Genomic DNA, 20,407 nt, shown 5'->3' on the forward strand with positions numbered 1-20,407 from the left:
AGAATGATGCCTGGCTTTATACAGCCTTTTTGGCAAGGGGTGGGACGACTGACAAGTCTTTCAAAGCAATTTTCTTAGAATAAAAGTTTACAGACATGCATGACTGCGTGGAGACACATTGCCCTGGGGCTCACCTTAGTCAGATGTGTCAAAAAACTTTACAGACTGTCCGGGCTAGGGTGTATGATATAAAAACCTTTATACTCAGAGCATGCGACATGTTTCCTGGCCTAGTGATAACTTGTTTTTCAGGAAGACGGAGTTCACATCAATGAGGTGGGCATTAACGTTGTCCTGTTTGGCCTAAGGGAAGCCCTGGAGGTGGCTTTGGCCCTGTGGCGGGGCATTCGGGGTTGAGGCAACCTCCGAAGTGCTGTGGCGGGGCCCCTGACAAGGCCCATGTGGATGTTTAAGTTGAGCCGGCAGTGGGGTGTACCCATCGAGCTGTTATAACTGTGGCTGGTGGCTGGTATGGGTTGCGCTGCGGCTCGTTTTATTGGGCGGCCTGTGTCAGGGGACTCCGATGTTTTTCTTTATTAATGTGTGTGAAAAATTATGGAAAAGAAATTGAATGTGATTTATATTTCAAATAAAAATTGTTGCCTCAGGCAATATTGAGGTTATGGTAATAAAAGCTGTGGCCAATTTTAAAAATCCAAATGGTTGTCGCAGTCTTTTATTTACCAAGTCAAAGGGAGGTCACTGTTTGCCCCCCTATCCAGGTCAAGAAACCCCTTCCAGAGCAAGGCGGAGCTGGGCGACAAAGGGGGCATGACCTGGCTGGGGGCTGGTGACCTCACTGCTGGACAAGATAGGGCAATGGAGGTCAAGGTGCCAAATAAGGGAGGGCAAGGGACCTGGAGGGAACAACAAAAGGAAAAGAGAGGAAGCTGGACTTCATTTAGAGATCCAGCAGGAAAGGAACAACTCTCCCACCCGCCCCTGAAGCGGACATCACCAGCAGGAATCACGTCATATGTTATTTGTCACAGCAAGAATGGTGGCGGGGCCCCTGACAAGGCCCATGTGGATGTTTAAGTTGAGCCGGCAGTGGGGTGTACCCATCGAGCTGTTATAACTGTGGCTGGTGGCTGGTACGGGTTGCGCTGCGGCTCGTTTTATTGGGCGGCCTGTGTCAGGGGACTCCGATGTTTTTCTTTATTAATGTGTGTAAAAAATTATTGAAAAGAAATTGAATGTGATTTATATTTCAAATAAAAATTGTTGCCTCCGGCAATATTGAGGTTATGGTAATAAAAGCTGTGGCCAATTTTAAAAATCCAAATGGTTGTCGCAGTCTTTTATTTACCAAGTCAAAGGGAGGTCACTGTTTGCCCCCCTATCCAGGTCATGACTCTGTAAAGTGCTGCAGGAGATGTCAGTGCTATATAAATACATTATAATAATATGGTAGGACATTATTCTATAACTACGGTAGGGTTAGATTGTGAGCTACTCTGAGGACAGTCAGTGACATGACTATGTACTCTGTAAAGTGCTGCAGAATATGTCAGTGCTATATGAATACATAATAATAATATGGTAGGACATTACAGTTTGACTATGGTAGGGATTAAATTGTAAGCTCCAGTGAGCAGTCAGTGACATGACGATGTACTCTGTAAAGTGCTGAAGATGTCAGTGCTACATAAATACACAATAATAGTTCCAAATGCTACTGGCTCCCCTGAAGAGTGCTCAGACTAGTGTACATAGTTGTGCACATTGTTCCCCAAGTAGCAGTTGTTTGGTCAGAGAGACAGTGGGAGAGGGAGCATGAGCAGAGGGTGAGGGCAAGCAAAGTTAAGCTCCACACTCACCACAGTGACTGCAACAACACAGGAAGATGGATCCAGCGAGGTGTCCCCTCATGACAAGCGTCCAGCGATTAATCTTCCTGCCAGCGGGTATGCAAGATGTCACGTGACATTACAGGATGGGCGCCAACGAGAAGTCAAGCGACCGCAGTACTTTACGGGGTGTCGTCAAGGATCTTAAAGATCTGATCCTCAGTGACGGTCACTTTTCACCACACAACGCTAAGTGATGTCACGACAACGTGTAAATGACTACTTGTCGCTCAAAAAAAATTTTTATGGACATCGGGAAAATCATTGGAAAAATCGTGAGGTGGTACATAGCATTAGAGAGAGGGCAAACAGACAGCATTAATGGAAATACGTTATTATGCCAGCTTCAATTATAAGTAGTGATGGATGTAATTACACACATTGCTTACATGTTCATTATCATTGTTTGAGCTTTAGATGCTGCCCTCCTGTTCACTCTCTCACAATGAAAGACAAAACCTGCAACCCCCACTGTGTCCATTACACACTTCAAACACTGTCCTGGTGAATTCAGGGAGAAGTTCAGGCTGTGTGTCCCAGAGGGGAGAGAGGATCAGATGATCCTACCTCTCCATAGCTAGTCATGGCAAGCGTCCTGACATCTAGACATGCCAGACATTCTAGCAGCAGAGCACAGGGCTGTCTGCAGAGTTTACTGTTTGTTTGTCTTGCTCGCTCTGCAGACTCAGTAACATTTGGGGGTAGGGTGCTGTCACCTCTGTACACTGAATAGTGAGGGACTGTCTCAAATCTTTCTATGAATCCTTATTAGATGCATTCCTAAAAACACTTGTGAGAGTAGAACAGAGTAACCAAGCAGCTCAGGGTGACCCAAGCTACTAGTAATGTATAGGGGGATAAAAGGAACCAAAAAGCCCTCCTACTAAAAAAGCAAAGCTTGGTGTAATTGCCTTCTTAAAACAGAGAGTAGAAAACCTTCTCTACATACCCTTAAACGGCAGTCAGTCACTCAGGCTCAGAAAGGTGGGGCAGAGAACAGCTATAAACCAGACACCTTCTTCTTAGGGAGTATCTATAAATCTGAACTCTGAATGATTCTTTATCCGTGACTTAGCAGAATGCTATTTGTGAAAAGAGCAGAGTATCCAAGCAGCTCAGGGTGACCCAAGCTTCTAGGAATGTATAGGGGGATAAAAGTTACCAAAATGCCCTCCTACTAAAAAAGCAAAGCTTGGTGTAATTTGCCTTCTTAAAACAGAAGGAAATCTATTTCTCTCCAGTCCCTTACAACGGTCTTTCAGGACCGGAATTTTTATTTCTCCTTGGACTGACAGTAATTTATTGCGCCTTACCCCATCAAAGCCGCTCCAAGCCGCTGCCTGGGTGGTCAGTAGGTTAAGGCGCCCCTGCTGATCACTTGTGTTTACAAGCAAGGCTGAGGTGACTCAGCGATTGGATGTGTAAATAAAAAAAAAGAAGTTCCTAGTATACACCTCAGTGGGAGTGACTGAAGACTCTGGGAGGAGGGCAGCTAATTAAAACACAATGAGCAAGAGAAGGGATGGGGAAAAACAAGAGTCAGGGAGGATATAATGTCAGCATTAGCTTGGCAAGATGGCCACTGCCTAGAATAGGATTTTCTGCTTTTCCTTTATAAAATTCACAGGAATCATTACGTGGATAGCACAATACATCTGTTATGTAAGTAGAAGTAGTATTTATCTACTTATATATGTGTTTTTTATTTCTAGGCTAGCATGGGTGTCGCTTGTTCTTTAAGTCATTTAAAGTAAGCCTGAGACAGAAAAAATAAAACAATATACATACCTGTAGCTACCTCCAGCCTCCTCCAGGCTGATCACTCCCTCACCATCCTCCTCTGCCACCTGGATCATCCACAATTCGGCCCCAAACGTCCTTCAGTCTGGGCCAGTCAGCGTAGGTTCAGTGTGGCCGTGTGTGCTCCCCTGTTGTGGTCCCCTTCCCCGCAGTAGTACTGTGCAGGTGCAGAATGCCCCCGGCGCGAGGACCGTGACAGGGCCGGGCCGTGCATGTGCAGAACGTCCCAGACTATAGGACTTTCAGGACCAAATTGCAGACTATCCATGCACAGTGTTGCCAACCGCCCGTAAATTTACGGGCAGCCCGAAATTTTTGCTACAAATTAAGCTGCCCGTGAATTCCATAAGGAATTCAGCAGCGTCCGTAAAAGGGCGGCCGATTAGCCGCCCGCTCTGTTGCAGGAGGACAGCAGCGCAGTGGAGGGAGAGCTGTGGGCAGCGGTGGAGAAGGGGGGCAATCTCCCCCCCCCCTTCTCTCACCTCTGTGCTCTCTCTCCCTCGCTGACTGTCCCCCTCCTGATCTAAGTGACGAGTGGCTGGCAGTGGCGTTTGGCAGCGGGCGGGACTTACCTTCCGTCTCGCTCCAAGCGCCGGAAGTTCTGCTGCTCTGGTCTGGAACAGACCAGAGTAGCGCAAATCATCCCGCGCCGGCGACGAGAGAAGACGCAGGTAAGTTCCGCTCACTGCCGCCTGCCACTGCCAGCCACTCAGTCACTTAGTTCAGGAGGGGAGAGCGAGCTGCTCCCCTCCTGCTTTGGGGGGGTCACCTGGCTACCCATGGGCACATATACATCTGGCTACATCTACTGGGCACATATAACCCTGGCTACATCTACTGGGCACATATAACCCTGGCTACCCATGGGCACATATACCTCTGGCTACATCTACTGGGCACATATAACCCTGGCTACATCTACTGGGCACATATAACCCTGGCTACATCTACTGGGCACATATAACCCTGGCTACATCTACTGGGCACATATAACCCTGGCTACCCATGGGCACATAAACCTCTGGCTACATATACTGGGCACATATAACCCTGGCTACATATACTGGGCACATATAACCCTGGCTACATCTACTGGGCACATATAACCCTGGCTACATCTACTGGGGACATATAACCCTGGCTACCCATGGGCACATATACCTCTGGCTACATCTACTGGGCACATATAACCCTGGCTACATCTACTGGGCACATATACATCTGGCTACATCTACTGGGCACATATAACCCTGGCTACATATACTGGGGACATATAACCCTGGCTACCCATGGGCACATATACCTCTGGCTACATATACTGGGCACATATAACCCTGGCTACATATACTGGGCACATATAACCCTGCCTACATATACTGAGCACATATAACCCTGCCTACATATACTGGGCACATATACCCCTGCCTACATATACTGGGGACATATACCTCTGGCTACATATACTGGGCACATATATCTGCTGGCTACATATACTGAGGACACTGGCTGTTTGCCATTATGTGCATTTACTGGTGAAAAGCTGTCTCATGTGCATTTACTGGTGAAAAGCTGTCTCTTATTATGTGCATTTACTGGTGAAAAGCTGTCTCTTATTATGTGCATTTACTGGTGAAAAGCTGTCTCTTATTATGTGCATTTACTGGTGAAAAGCTGTCTCTCATTACATGCATTTACTGGTGAAAAGCTGTCTCTCATTACGTGCATTTACTGGTGAAAAGCTGTCTCTCATTACGTGCATTCACTGGTGAAAAGCTGTCTGTCATTACGTGCATTTACTGGTGAAAGGCGGTCTCTTATGTGCATTTACTGGTGAAAAGCTGTCTGTCATTACGTGCATTTACTGGTGAAAGGCTGTCTCTTATGTGCATTTACTGGTGAAACGCTGTCTCTCATTATGTGCATTTACTTGCCATGCCCACTTTAGTCGCCGCAAATTTCCTCGAACATGTTGCCCCCTACCCATTTGACTGCCCCCTCATATGTGCCAGTCTAGAAAACCGGCCCTGTACCCCTGCATACATATACTGGGCACATATACCCCTGGCTACCTGTTCTGGGGACATCTCTCCCCCTGGCCACCTATTCTGCGGACACCTATAGACCTGGGGCTACGTATTTTTGGGGAACCACTGCTGTCAGATTAAATGTATTTTGGGGAACTGCTGCCAGATTATGTGTATGTTCGGGGAATCGCTGCTGCCAGATTACATCTATTTTTTGGGAACCACTGCCATATTATCTGTATTTTGGAAGAACCTCTGCCAGATTACGTGGATTTTTGGTGAAATGCTGTAAGATTACATGTATTTTGGGGGAAGGGGGGAAACACTATGGCAGAGCTCAAACTTCCCTGGCAGACCTTTCACAGCAATATTAAAATCATGTATATTTGGCCCCACCCATGACCACTCCCACATTCTGTTGCGTGGCCACGCCCATTTTTTGGCGCGGCGCGGGGGTTTTGTCAGTAAAAAAAAAACTTTTGTCAGTAAATTTTTAGGTATTTGTTAGTAAAAAATAACGTGAAAGGTTGGCAACACTGTCCAGGCAGAGAAGGAATGTGGCAAGGGAGCGATAAGCCTGTAGGGGGCTGGAGAAAGCCCCAGATGTATATATGTTTTTAAAACCTATATCTCAGGTTTACTTTAACCCCCCTTGCAGTATTCCTGAGCTGAGCTCGGGCTAGGTATTAGCAGCTAGAAGTGGTAAGACCCGAGCTCAGCTCTGGCTGGCCTAAACCAACGCGCACGTTGTTTACCTGGGTCCCACGTGCGATCAGCGCTGGCCAGTGGGATCCAGGCTTCTCTCCCCGGCCGCGGGATCCCACTTACCTCGCTCTTGTTCTGGGATCCCAGCGGCCAATCAGGACGGCAGAGTGGCAGTGTGCGGCGTGACGTCATGCGGGCGGCACAAAATGTTAATGTGGATCTGAACTTTTGCACAGGGCAGAAGGAGAACATAGAGAAATGCGCCCTGTATGCAAATAGAGAGTTTAGCCTGTCTAATTCCCCCATCTGGCCCCCAATATGCACTGGCACAAGGAGAACATAGAGAAATACGCCCTTGTGTACATAGAGTTTAGCCTGTCTGATCCCTCCATCTGGACCCCGATCTGCTTCACAGGACAGAAGGTAAACAGAGAGAAATGCTGCCTGTATATAGAGAGCTTAGCCTGTCTAATTCGTCCTCATTTGTCACTAATCGCAAGTTGTAATTTGATCTCTCCCGTGTCACCTGACTGCCATGGCAGAGATGGCAGATAAGCTCATTTGAAAGCACAGGATGTTAACAATATAGCCATTTGGTTCCCAACTGCTTCTGAGCTAAGAGCTTCTGCCTTAATGTTACAGATTTTTGCCTGGATTTTGACTACTCACTGCCTGCCATCTGTACGACCTCTGCCTGGATTTTCACTACTCTCTGCCTGCTGCCCTGTACTGACCTCTGCCCGGATTTTGACTACTCTCTGCCTACCGCCTGCACCGACCTCTGCCTGGATTTTGACTATTCTCTGCTGGCCGCCTGCACCGACCTCTACCTAGGATTTGACTACTCTCTGCCCGCCTCTTGCACCGACATCTGCCTGGGTTTTGACTACTCTCTGCCTGCCACCTGCACTGACCTCTGCCTGGATTTTAACTACTCTCTGCTTGCTGCCTGCACCGACCTCTGCCTGAATTTTGACTACTCTCTGCCTGCCACCTAAGACTGATAGCAAAGGGAGTAAAGTCCGAAAGGAATCACGCTTATACTTCCCCAATTGTGATGTCGCCCTCTGTGCTATTCCCTGTTTCAAAATATACCACATGCAGGAGTATTTGTACAGTTTCACTATGTTTTAAGCTTATTCATAAATTTAATTATTTCAACAATTTTGTGTTCTAGTGTTTTATTATACACGGGATGTCTTTTAAGGCCTTTATTCTGACATATTTTGGTGAGTTATGACTTTGTCAACGTTCATTGCGCCTTCACAGCCCTGACCGCGCACTTCCACGTTCGCGCCACCTTTTCTGGGAGCATACTGTGCAGGCTTACAGGAAACCTCATATTGCTGTACACTTTAGGAGTATATACCCTGTAATGGAGGTGGAGGGCTAAGTCCGCACACAACAAAACAATGTAGTACAGTTTCTCACCCCAAACCACTTGTATGGTACAGGTGCAGGATAGCCCCAGGGCGTGCAGCCGGCCAAAACAGCAGAAAAACACATAGAAGTCACTTAGTACAAAAAAGCTGGTCTGGGCACTGTCCCTTTAAAAGGCTTTATTCAATCACCGCCATGTTCATAATACAAAACAGTTCCATACATCTCTTGAACCAGGATACATCTAACCTGTATTATCGGGCGGTGTCAGGGTGGTGAGGAGGATTGTGACCAGAGGATGTAGATGGCACAACAGCCGTTTCGCGCCAGTGCAGCGCTTGTTCACGTGCACTAAGTCCTCATATTGAGACTGTGCAGGATGCTCCCGGCGACAGGAGCCTGAACAAGGACTCGCAGGCGTAGTGGCAAGCAACTAAAGAAACCAAAACTGAGCCGCAGTGGGGAACGGGAGGATTGTGGAGGACCGTCGTGGGCACAGGACGGCTGCAGGAGGCTGGCAGGAGCTCTAGGTAAGTGAAACTTTTTGTAACGACATTACAGGTTTCCTTTAAAGCGTTGCATGCGTGCGCAGCCAGGCCGTGCATGCGCAGTAGGCCCCGACTGGCCAAGTTACCAAGACCCCGCCCCGAAGATCCAGGAGGCGGAGGACCTCGCCGAGAGAGCGATCATGCCGGAGGGGGCTGGAGGAAGCCCCAGGTATGTATGAAGGACAACCACAGTGTCAGAAGTGCAAGAAGAGGATGAGGAACAGTTTGTTAATGATTACCACTATTAAATGCATCTATAGAAGTGATAATTACCAGCACAGGACCAACAGAGAGCTTATACTGTCGATGAGGGAAGGCCCCTCTGGCCCAAGGGCCCCGGTGTGGTCGCTACTTATGCACCCCTTATTGCTACGCCACTGCACAGAGCACTCCATATACCTCAGTGATTGCACTTAGCATCCCATACACATAAATGAAGGCTAAGAGCAACCCATACACATAAGTGATGGCATGGAGCACCCCATATACATGACTGATTGCACAAAGCACACCATACACATCACTGATATCTAAGAGCACCCCAAACACATCACTGATGGCTAAGAGCAGCCCATACACATCAGTGATTGCACAGAGCACCCGATACACATCAATGATGCCTAAGAGCACTCCATAAACATCAGTGATTGCACAGAGCACCCCATACACATCAGTGATGGTACAGAGTAAACCATACACCTCAGTGGCGGTATAGTTTGTTACATGTGATGCTATTGTGTGCCTCATAGCCATCAGTGATGGCATAGAACACTCCATACACATCAATGATGGCTAAGAGCACCCCATACACATAAGTGGTGGCACAGAATACCCCATACAGATCAGTGAAGGCACAGAGCACCCCATACACATAAGTGGTGGCACAGAATACCCCATACAGATCAGTGATGGCACAGAGCACCCCATACACATCAGTGATGGCTAAGAGCACCCCATACACATAAGTGATACACAAGTGATATACGAGCTCCTTACTTACGCCACTGTGTGCCTCATACTTATTAGTGATAGCACAGAGCACCCCATAGACATCAGTGGTGGTGCAGATCACCTCGTACACATCAGTGATGGCACAGTGTGTTATATGTGATGTTATTGTGTGCCAGTCCATGGGAATCCATGGCCTCGCCTTGGCTTGGATCTCCTACCTGTTCAATCGCTCCTTCAAGTCCTCAATTTCTGCCCCCCTCTCAGTCATGGTCCCCCAGGGATCTTTTCTGGGCCCCCTTCTGTTCTCAATATACTCTTCCTCATTTGGCAAACTCATCTCCTTCCTGGGCCTCAAATGCCACCTTTTTACCAATAACACTCAGATTTACCTCCATACCCCCGATCTCTTCTCCACCACCATGGACAAGGTCTCCTCATGCCTTTCAACTATTTCCTCCTGGATGTCAGCTAGGTTCCTAAAGCTTACCCTAGACAAATCTGAGCTCCTGATCTTACCAACCCATGCTGCTGCACCCCTCCCAGGTGTCCACCTCACAATTGATAACACACCCATCCACCTTACTTCCCAGGTCCATTGCCTGGGCGTCACATCTCGAAGATCCACCCCTTTCTGACCATGGACACTACCAAGTTACTCATCCATGCTCTCATCATCTCCCGCCCTCCTTCAATCAGTAATGAAAGCGGCTGCCAGACTCATCTATTCTTCCCACCTTTCCGCATCCACAGTCCTCTCTGTAAATCCCTGCACTGGCTCCCTATCCCATTCAGGATAAGTGTCAAGATTCTATGCCTGGCCTATAAATCTGTGCACAAAACCTGTCCTAACTACATCTCTGAGCTTGTTCACAGGTATACACCAGGCCGTGTCCTCTGGTCCTCCAGTGACCTTCGCCTAACTGCCCCACGCATTCCACACTCCCATGCGCGCCCACAGGATTTCTCAAGAACTGCACACACCCTCTGGAACTCCCCTCCACAGCCCATCAGACTTGCCCCCTCCTTAAAGCGGACCCAAACCAAACATTTTTTTAATTCAAAATATTTAGTTGCACCACTCTGACACATACAAATATAAATAAACACTCCTTCAAGCCTATGAGCATTTCAGTGCATGCTTTTCACCCTCCTCTTTGCATAACTAGGGTTATACAGGTGGCAGCCATTAGCAATTCCTCCTTTGCTGGACACCATCTACTCCACAAGTTTGCCGGATTATTTGCCGGCAATATGAAAGGAAGGGAGGGGTCTCGTCAATAAATGTAAAATATTTTATAGTTGTCATCATGCAGCTGAAAAAAGGCTGCTATTTATTATTATAATTTAGAAAATAGATTTTATTTCTGAACTCTTGTATTTTTAGTTTGGGTCCACTTTAAACACATTCAAGCAAGCCCTCACAACCCACCTCTTCAAGATGGTCTACTCACCCCCTACCACACAGCAACTCAATACTGAATACTTATTTTCCAACCCTATCTAGTGTGTCCATCTCTCCTCCCCTTAGATTGTAAGCCTTTGGCAGGATCTACCCTTCCCTAGTGTATTCTATATAATTGTGTGCTCTTTTCCTATGACCACCTCATACTTGTATTACTGGGCTTACCTAACCAGCCCCAAATCGCATGATCATCTTATACCGTTTGCCTTGTATAATTTTGACCTATGTTGTATAACCTTGTTGAGTTACGATTGGGATCCTTTGTACCATTGTATGTATTATCAGTGGTGGCACAGCACACCCCATACACATCAGGGATCATGCACATTAATAAACTAAAATGTAAATATTATTACATGTAATTCATATCTTTTATTAAATCATTTTGTTGTGATTGTGTCAATATCAAACAGATGTTTGTGGTACATCGGTTGTAAGAGTCTAATTTTTCATTCAAGTGAAAAAGAAAAAAACGATCGAAATTGTTTAATAAAAAAAAGGTAAAGAATTAACGTGTATGGCCACCATTAGTCTGGGCAGATTTGCTGTTTGGCAAAGTCCAAAGCAATTACACTTATACATTTTACAATTACATTTATTACAACTAAAATACACACAATTTAATGGCAGGCAAATGAATAGATGAAAGCAGGATTTACATTTCTTTTTCTTTACTCTTGTAATTGAGGTTTATTGTTTTACTATAAGTAAAAAAGAAGTATGCTATTGCTATAAACTAAAGGGAAATTATCTACAGTGTTATGAAATCCAACAGTGAAGTTCAATGTAAAAGAAATGTCAATAGGTCTTCTTCCCAAATCCCCAAAACATACTGATAAGCTAACTGGTACTCCCAAAATGGACTTAAAAGAGACACTGAAGCGAGAATAATTCTCGCTTCAGAGCTCATAGTTAGCAGGGGCACGTGTGCCCCTGCTAAAACGCCGCTATCCCGCGGCTAAACGGGGGTCCCTTCACTTCCAACCCCCCCCCCCCCCCGCAAAATCAACAACCAAAGTGGTCGTATATTTTGCTGCTCCTAGAGGCAGGGCTAACGGCTGCAGCCCTGCCTCTAGTCGCGTCTATCAGTGGCGCATCGCCGCCTCTCCCCCACCCTCTCAATGAAAGAAGACAGAGGGGCGGGGGAGAGGCGGAGATACGCGCTGACAGACGCGCGTGGGGCAGGGCTGCGGCGGTTAGCCCTGCCTCATCCAGGAAGAGATCCCCGGCTGCTCGGAGGGGATTTGTGAGGTGAGGGACCCCCGTTTAGCGTCGCGATAGCGGCAGTTTAGCAGGGGCACGTGTGTAACTATGAGCTCTGAAGTGAGATTTATTCTCACTTCAGAGTCTCTTTAAAGGACACCTAAAGTAAAACTAAGCTTCCCAGTGTCATCTATCTGGGGCTTCTTCCAGCCCCCTGTAGTAGTTCTGGTCATGTGCCATTGTTACACTCTTCTCCGTTCAGCCACTCTCCCCTCCAAAAGCTGCATGTGCGACCCTGGGCCACGCGTGTCTGTTCTGCACTTCTGCAATCTGTAACAATTGCAACTGTGCAGAATGCTCGATTCTGCGGGAGTGCTATCAAGGAAGCATGCGGCTGAGGCCACTCATGTGCAGTGGCCTGTGACTTGCCCAGTCGGCACAGTGGCTGAATGGAAAAGAGAGGAACAAAGGCAAGGGACCAGAAGGACTACCTGAGCCTTGTAGAAGCCCCAGGTAAGTTAAAATGTGCACATTATTTTTACTTCAGGTAACTAGCCATTCACTATTAGGTTACCATGCAATGTTGTTGATGTTCGATATTACCATAGCGTGTGGCTAGCTTAAGGCTAATTTTGGGAGAATTTCGGGAAGACCGTGATGGTGGCCACTAACAATCCACTCTTTTTCATGCAACCTTACCATTTCTATGTAATATAAGGGAACTGCCTAAATAATCCATTCAATATATTCACTGTTTTCCCCTCGACTACATAGATTTGAAAAATTGGATGAACAAGATTTGGATCATTAGTGGCCACCATTAGTGACATGACATGACTGTATACTAAAGTATCATATATATCATATACTAAAGTGTAAAGTGGTGCTGAAGGTGATCGTGTTATATAAAAAAAAGCACAATGATGTTAAAAATAATTTGCTAGGGTTTTTTTGAGGAGGGGGGAGCAATAGGTTATTATGCTTCATTATGTTGCAGTGACAATTATTTGCCCCATCATTGGATTGAGTGACAACGAGTAATTTCAACATTAGATAACATTCTTCTACCCGGTCAGGTTACTGTATAAAGTCTTGCATTGCAGAACGGTTTTTGCTAACACAGAGTTAATGGGCACCAGTCTTCTTCTCTCACAGGGACTCCTGGGCAAAAAAAGGGAAACAGCTTCTGCTCAGCACAGACAGAGAGCTGAAAAACACTTCTCATTGTGTCAGCATTGTAAAAAGCAAGGTGATTTTTAAATAAGTCCAAACACACGCCAATTCTCATGGGCAAAGTTTCTAGAGTCAGAGATATAAAGGAATCGCCTATGCCATAAAATACATTGTCGTCTTGCTTACGCAGAACCCAGTAGCCATTTTCTGAATTGATCTCCCATGTTCCTTTGCGTTCTACTGTCTCTCGTACAACTCCTATGATCCAGCTTCTTTTACTGCCCACATCTACTTCCCAGTAATGTCTGCCCGATTTAAATCCAGGCCTCCCCAAGATATATAACCCAGGCTGAAAACAGTTCTTCCTTGCTTCTGTTATGTCAGGGCAAGGCTCAAATCTCACCCTCTTCAGGTCAGGAGATAGGCTGAGGCTTGGATGAGCACTTTCTGGGTCAAATTCAATTTGTTCTGATACTGGTTTCACTATATGAGTCATCTCTTTTGATACTCGTAGATGTATAGGAGGCTCCCATTCATCCAGTCCCACCACAGGCTTTGAGAGTGTGCGTAACAAAGCATGAAGTTTACGTACTTGGTCCTTTGTCTTTATTTTATTTAGACACTCCATAAAGTTTACCAAGTTCAGGCATTTGTCCTCCAGCTCAAGCTTTGCTTTTTCTTCCATTCTACTACTCTTGGCCAGCATCACCTCTTTTTCTTTTTCAAGTAATTGAAGACAATCCCTGTAAATGTTGTTGAGATGAACTTTATTTAGGATAGCATCCCTTCTTATTGTGCTCATTTTACTATGTATGTCACTTATTAGTTGACAGGACAGCACTTGCATGTGAGAAAGTTGCCTCTTGGTGTTGTGAAGGGAAGCAGCGGTAGATTCTGTAGGTTGGGAACCGGTTTCATTTCTATTTTGATTTGCAGTTGTGTCTTTGCATCCCGTGGTCTAAATAGAAAAGGATATATTGTGGCCTGTTAGGAAAAGGCTAATATATAATATATTTGTGCTGGCTCATTACTTTAAAGCAGTTGTTAAGTACATGGGTAAAGAACGCTAAAGGCATACTATATAGTATATTTACTATATAGTACCAAAACCTAGCGACAGGTATAAGACATAGTGCAGATACTGTAAATACAGTTTGGAAAGTACTAGTCAGCTGTATGTTCACTAGGTGTGCACATGTATACAATTCAAGCAGGTAGCTTGCACCTGGAATTTTTACCAAGAAATAAACTTTGTCCTTTTTTAGTTACATTGGCTATCATTCATGAAAGTGCTGTCAGTATGGAGAATCAGTGCGGGAAAACACCGCTGGCGGTGTTTTAGACTTCTGGCTGCTGATTCATGAAAAAGTATTCAGGTGCGGTAGCAGTGCGGAGATTCCCCGACCTAGGCTGGCGGTAGGCAGGCGGTAGGCTTGCGGAGACACGGAAGCTGCCGAGTTGATACATTTCTCCGTGTTCCGATCTACTGCAGCTGCCTGGGAGGTCTGTGTCTCCATTCACTTAACATTGTTATCGCCACATGCAAGGAAGCGGTACTTCACGACCTCACACCGCTTGCGGTGATCTTTATGAATTAACATTTTGCTACATTTTTTACAATAATCACCGCACAAGGCGGTGATTTATCCCTCTGCTCGTTAGTGTCAGCTTTTCATGCGGAAAGAGGCATTATGAATGCCGAACTTGCTAAGTGTTCGGTAAAGTCAGCTGTTTTAAGCATTTCCGCATGCGGAAATGCTTTATGAATTATAGCCATTGACAAACAGATAAAAGTGTGACAAACAACTGTTTCAAGTATCACAGTAGCCTGTTTCAAGACAAGACTCAGAACATGTATAGCTGCAGCCACTAGGACACGCTCTATAGGCAGTAGCAGTGATATGGAGTCTTGCTCAAGGTCTCCTACTGAATATGTGCTGTCTAATGGCCCATACTCACGGGCAGCAAAAGTTGCCTGTCGCCAGCACACGTGAGCGTGTGGGCGACAGACCGGCGACAGCTCCTCGCCAGGTCCCTCCGCGTACACACGCGGAAGAGGGACCAGCGGCGCGACGGAAGCTGTCGCCGACGTTCCTCCTCCCCCCGCCAGAAGCTCCGCATTCTCAATGGAGGTTGCTGTCGCTAGTCCGCGTACTCACGCGGACTAGCGACAGTTGCGGCGGAGGTGCGGCGGTGACTGTCGCCAGGCAATTGAAACTTTCAATCGCCTGGCGACATCAGCGACGGGCGACAGTTCGGGGTGCGCGCCCGTGCGACGGCCCATACTCACGGGCGACCTGTCGCCGCAACACGCACGCGCCGCATGTTGCGGCGACAATTGTAGCCCGTGAGTATGGGCCATTACTGAACAGGAAGAGCCGAGATTTTAAGCCTGGACTCCTGTGTCAGAGGCAGAGCCCTTAACCAGTACACTATCCAACCACTTTTCAAGCATGCTATAGTTTGAAACAAGCTGTGGTGCTTGAAGGTTTTTGTCAGCTTACTACCTGGGATGTTGTCTGTCTGAAAATGTAACTAATGAAGAAAAACAGGTTTATTACTTGGAAGAAGTTCCTGGTGCAAGCTAACTATCTAAATTAGATAATTTGATGGCAGCCTCTCGTGTAGCTCACAACTGTCGCAATTTGGGCAAGACTCCCAAATTTTTATACCCCTCTCGCAGTTCTGTCACCCACAACCTATTCACTCCACACATTAGTGGAACAGCTAGCCCAGCCCCTTGCATATGTATGTGTATGCTGGTTGCCTGGAAGCGTGTGTATATTTGTACGGTGTGTTCCAGCATACCAGTTCCTCTTTATAGTGTGTTCCAGTATATCATTTCCCTCATCATAATGTGTTCCAGCATTGCAGTTCCTCCTTCATTTTGTGTTCCAACATACCAATGTCCCCCTCCCAATGTTTTCTAACATACCAGTTCCCCCATCATAGCACACAACAATTTCCCCTACATAATGTGTCCCAGTATACCAGTGTCCCTGTTATAGTGTGCCCCAGCATTCCAGTTCCCTCCTCATTGGGGCAGATTCACAATTGAGCATCCTTACCATTTACATGCATTTCATAACAAAGGCAGACCGGGAACTGTTCTGCTACTTGCATTTATTGTCAAACATCACAGCCAAAGTAACATCAAAGTCCAATGAATATGTACATCAAACCTGTTTCCATTGTGTATATGGTTGGTGGAGGGAGGTATGGTGACCAGCGAATAAGTGGACGGGCACTCGTCCCCTGGTCACCATACCTCCCTCCACCAACCATTTACACAACGGACACAGGTTGGATGTACATATTCATTGGACTTTGATGGTACTTTGGCTGTGATGTTTGACAATAAATGCAAGTAACAGGACAGTGCCCGTTCTGCCTTTGTTATGCAATGCATTTGAATTTCTATTTCGTAGTTGCGCTCCCCTGTTCCACCCTCACCCACTAACCAATGGTCTGCTGCAACTCGTTTCTACGCTACATGCACGTCCAGGTCAAACTCAAAGTTCTTTATAGAGTGTGCTACCCTTTCCCATAAAATATATATTAATCCTAAAAAATGTTTTAATCCCGGAACAGTCCTACTGTACTGATCCTCTGTATTGTGTCCTTTTCCACTTAGAAGCCACTGTTTATCCGCGTACTCCAAAGGATCATCCAAGACACGGCACATAAAGGCTAAAGCCCTGATGAGTCGAATGACGTAACGCGTAGGGCGGAGCAAGGAAGGACTAGCGAACAGCAGCAGGAGGAGACGTCCCCTGAGTCTTTTAACTTTGATATGCGCTTTTTAACTCATGTTTGTGAGTATGTTTCTGATTTTTATGGAATAAATTGAGTGGTTTTACACTATTGGAGGTGTTTTTAGCCTTAGATTTTCAAGCAACTCTGTTTTAAGACAAAAACATTCCTTGGAGCAGCAGCACTTGCTCGGGAGGCATTGTGGAGAGGTCTGTGTACCTGTTAAGCGAAGACAGCTGTCTGTGAGGGTGGGCAGCAGTTAAAGAGGGTGAGCAGGAGATATATAGGTGTGGTTGATTGTGAGAACTTTATGATGATCCTTTGGAGTACACGGATAAACAGTGGCTTCTAAGTGGAAAAGGACGCAATACAGAGGATCAGTACAGTAGGACTGTTCCGGGATTAAAACATTTTTTAGGATTAATATATATTTTATGGGAAAGGGTAGCGCACTCTATAAAGAACTTTGAATGCATTTGAATGTCCTTCTTTCCCCTCGTGATACCGGAAGCACGACTCTGTGCATGTCAGAATAAGCCAGCAGTGTATACCGGTGGATGAAGTCCTTTATTTGCTGTTTGTATGTGGTGGGACCCCTCTGCAGGCCGAGTGCCCAGCCAACTTCTCTTTTATGTACCTCAGTAACATTTACTCCTCCATTCAATATGAGCTCTAGACTGCTTTCCACCTTCTGACACTTCCACCACCTAAACTGGAAATTTGGCTGTGAAGGCCGAAGTGTAAGGAGCAGTGTGGAATGCATCAGAAGAGAGGTGGCGGCCAAGGTAAGTTAACCTTTGTGTATACAGCCATAATCACCCTCTCTCCCCTCCCCCCTGAACACTCCAGGATTATTTTTCTTTTTGCAACATCGTTATAAGTCATCACAACAAACTACATACTGCTTTGTATGTAGAAATGTAGAAAAGAGTTTTGTAAAAGTAATACCTTTGAATGGCTAACTGATGCAAGCTTTCAGGGTCTAGTCTAGTTCTTCATTCCTATAGCGCTTTGTAGAATCACTGCATTCTATCAGTGGTACATCACTTCATAGGTCACAAAATCAAAGTGCATTTGAGGTATGTAGTTTATGGGCAATGCACACTTTAATTTAGCATAGATTTTATTTGAGACAATCATTCACATTTGAAGCTCGACGTAGGCCACATAAAACGGCGAGGCAGGGCGCTTTGAGTTTCACATTGCTCTCTCTGTCTATGACAGTTTGCCCCTCTTTCTCATGTACAAATGTGGGGAGGCATGTGAATCCACTGCTATATCCTGAAACAGAAGTATTTAAAGGATTCCTGAAGTGAGAGGGATATGGAGGCAGCCATATTTATTTCCTTTTAAACAATGCACATTGCCTGGCTGTCCTACTGATCCTCTACCTCTAATACTTTTAGCAATAGATCCTGAACAAGCATGCAGATCAGGTGCTCTGACTAATGACTGACTGGATTAGCTACATGCTTATTTCAGGTGTGTGATTCAGACGCTACTGATGCCTAAAGGATTAACAGGAAGCCAGGCAGCTGGTGTTGTTTAAAAGGAAATAAATATGGCAGTCTCCATATGTTCTCACTTCAGGCATTAAAGGAAAACTGAAGTGAGAGGAATAAGGAGACATCCATCTTCATTCTCTAATAAACAGTAACCGTTGCCTGACTACTGTGCTGATGCTCTGCGTCTAATAAGTCACTGGCCCAGAAAGAGCATGCAGATCAGATGTTGTGACTCTGTCTGACTGCTTGGTGCAGGTGTGTGACTCAAATACAATTGAGTCCAAAAGCTTAGCATAACAGCCAGTATTGTTTATAAGGGAATAAAGATGGCAGCTTTCATATTCCTCTCACTTCTGGTTCCCTTTAACTACTTGCCGACCGCTCCATGTCAATTGATGTGAACGCGGCGGCAGCTCCAGGACCCTTCCACGCCGATTGGCATGAATGGCCTGGAATGGGGATTGCAGGGAAGCGCATCCCCACTCTGATGACAAAGCTCCTCTCCACCTTCAGCCTCCCAATGGCGATTGCTGCCCTGAGGGACACAGAAGTGATCCGAGGTGATAGACTGAAGCCTATCACAACCGATCACTGTGATAGGCAGACGGGCTCACTTGTGTGCTGAGTTGTACAGCCCTGCAGTGAGGCCTTAAAGCTGCAGTGGCCTATTTCTGTAAAAATGGTTTGGTCACTAGGGGGGTTTAACACCGCGGTCCTCAAGTGGTTAAAGAGGAACTCCAGTGAAAGTAATGTAATGAAAAAAGTGCTTGATTTTTAACATAATTATGTATAAATGATTTAGTCAGTGTTTGCCCATTGTAAAATCTCTTATCCCTGATTTACATTCTGACTTTTATCACAGGGTGACATTTTTACTGCTGGCAGGTGATGTAAGTAGAAGAAGATGCTGCTTGCTTTTTTTGGCAATTGGAAACAGCTGTAAACAGCTGTTATTTCCCACAATGCAACAAGGCTCCCACAGTGTGATGTCAGAACTATGGTCCTGTTAATCGAAAGTATCGCACACCTATAGTAGAGCAGTGCTGGAACCCGTAGCAGCGATAATCCAACAGTCAAAAGAGGGATCCGCACATAGTCTTCAAGGAACAACGTCCTTTTATTGTTCCAATGCACACATATAATACACACCAAATTGTCTCAGCCGACAATTGTTTCGGGGCCAATCAGGTTACCTTTATCAAGGCATAAGCAGACAACATATACGTTTATTTACGTATATGTTGTCTGCTTATGTCTTGATAAAGGGGACCTGATTGGCCCCGAAACAATTGTCGGCTAAGACAATTTGGTGTGTATTATAAGTTTGCATTGGAACAATAAAAGCACGTTGTTCCTTGAGGACTGTGTGCGGACCCCTCTTTTGACTGTTAGAACTATGGTCCTGCTATCGCACTGTGGGAGGGGTTTCACCACAATATCAGCCATACAGAGCCCCCTGATGATCCATTTCAGAAAAGGTAAAGATTTCTCATGGGAAATGGGGTATCAGCTTATGAAGTTCAATAATTGGTTTACGGTTTATCTTTAAACCCTTTTGCCATGTTTTCAGTTGGTGATCAATTACCTGATCAGGACAGGAGCTGATAAGCATATAAGATAAAACTCATGCGCCTATGCATAAAAATATTGCACTATTTATTAAATCACAATGGAGATTAATAATCTGCATATACAGTGTAAACCGCAAACTTAGTTTCCCAGGCTCAAACCCAGACGTAATAAAATCTCAGGAGTGGTACCTAGACTAATCTGCCGGCTATTACCTCATACATGCATGTATCATAAAAAATATAGATAAAAATGCAATTAAAAGCGAATGGCTGTTTTAAAAATGGTAGCGTCATTCATCTATTCATAGAGGCTCCACACCACATTTAGGAGTTGGTCACAGATTTCCAAGGTCCTGATCCAGTGTATGTACATACAAACAAGCTGGTATATGATCTTCCGCTAATCCAATAATAAACTCACGGTTCTTGGTTAGTTCTGCGCTGATAGTTTTTTTGTCAGTCTCTTTCAGCGGGAGGAGAGG

The 20,407-nt window shown here is 45.6% G+C and overlaps 1 protein-coding gene and 1 long non-coding RNA gene across 3 annotated transcripts in view; one reads left to right on the forward strand and one right to left on the reverse strand.

The window, feature by feature from the left end:
* The window catches only part of LOC137541600 (uncharacterized), a 203,522-nt gene that overhangs the window by 76,881 nt on the left and 106,234 nt on the right, over positions 1–20,407 (forward strand). The gene's annotated exons all lie outside the window — the stretch shown is intronic.
* Positions 1–20,407, reverse strand: part of LOC137541330 (E3 ubiquitin-protein ligase TRIM69-like) — a 51,550-nt gene that overhangs the window by 9,537 nt on the left and 21,606 nt on the right. The window contains exon 3 of one of the 2 annotated variants that reach the window (XM_068262579.1): positions 11,867–14,054. The exons of the other annotated variant lie outside the window; for it this stretch is intronic. Coding sequence (XP_068118680.1) covers positions 13,038–14,054 — 1,017 coding nt within the window. The 3' untranslated portion in view covers positions 11,867–13,037. Of the gene's footprint in view, positions 1–11,866; positions 14,055–20,407 lie in introns of those variants that run through there. 2 annotated transcript variants of the gene reach the window in all.

The sequence above is a fragment of the Hyperolius riggenbachi genome, chromosome 12 (assembly GCF_040937935.1).
Source record: "Hyperolius riggenbachi isolate aHypRig1 chromosome 12, aHypRig1.pri, whole genome shotgun sequence".
In the NCBI taxonomy this organism is placed as follows: Eukaryota; Metazoa; Chordata; class Amphibia; order Anura; family Hyperoliidae; genus Hyperolius; species Hyperolius riggenbachi.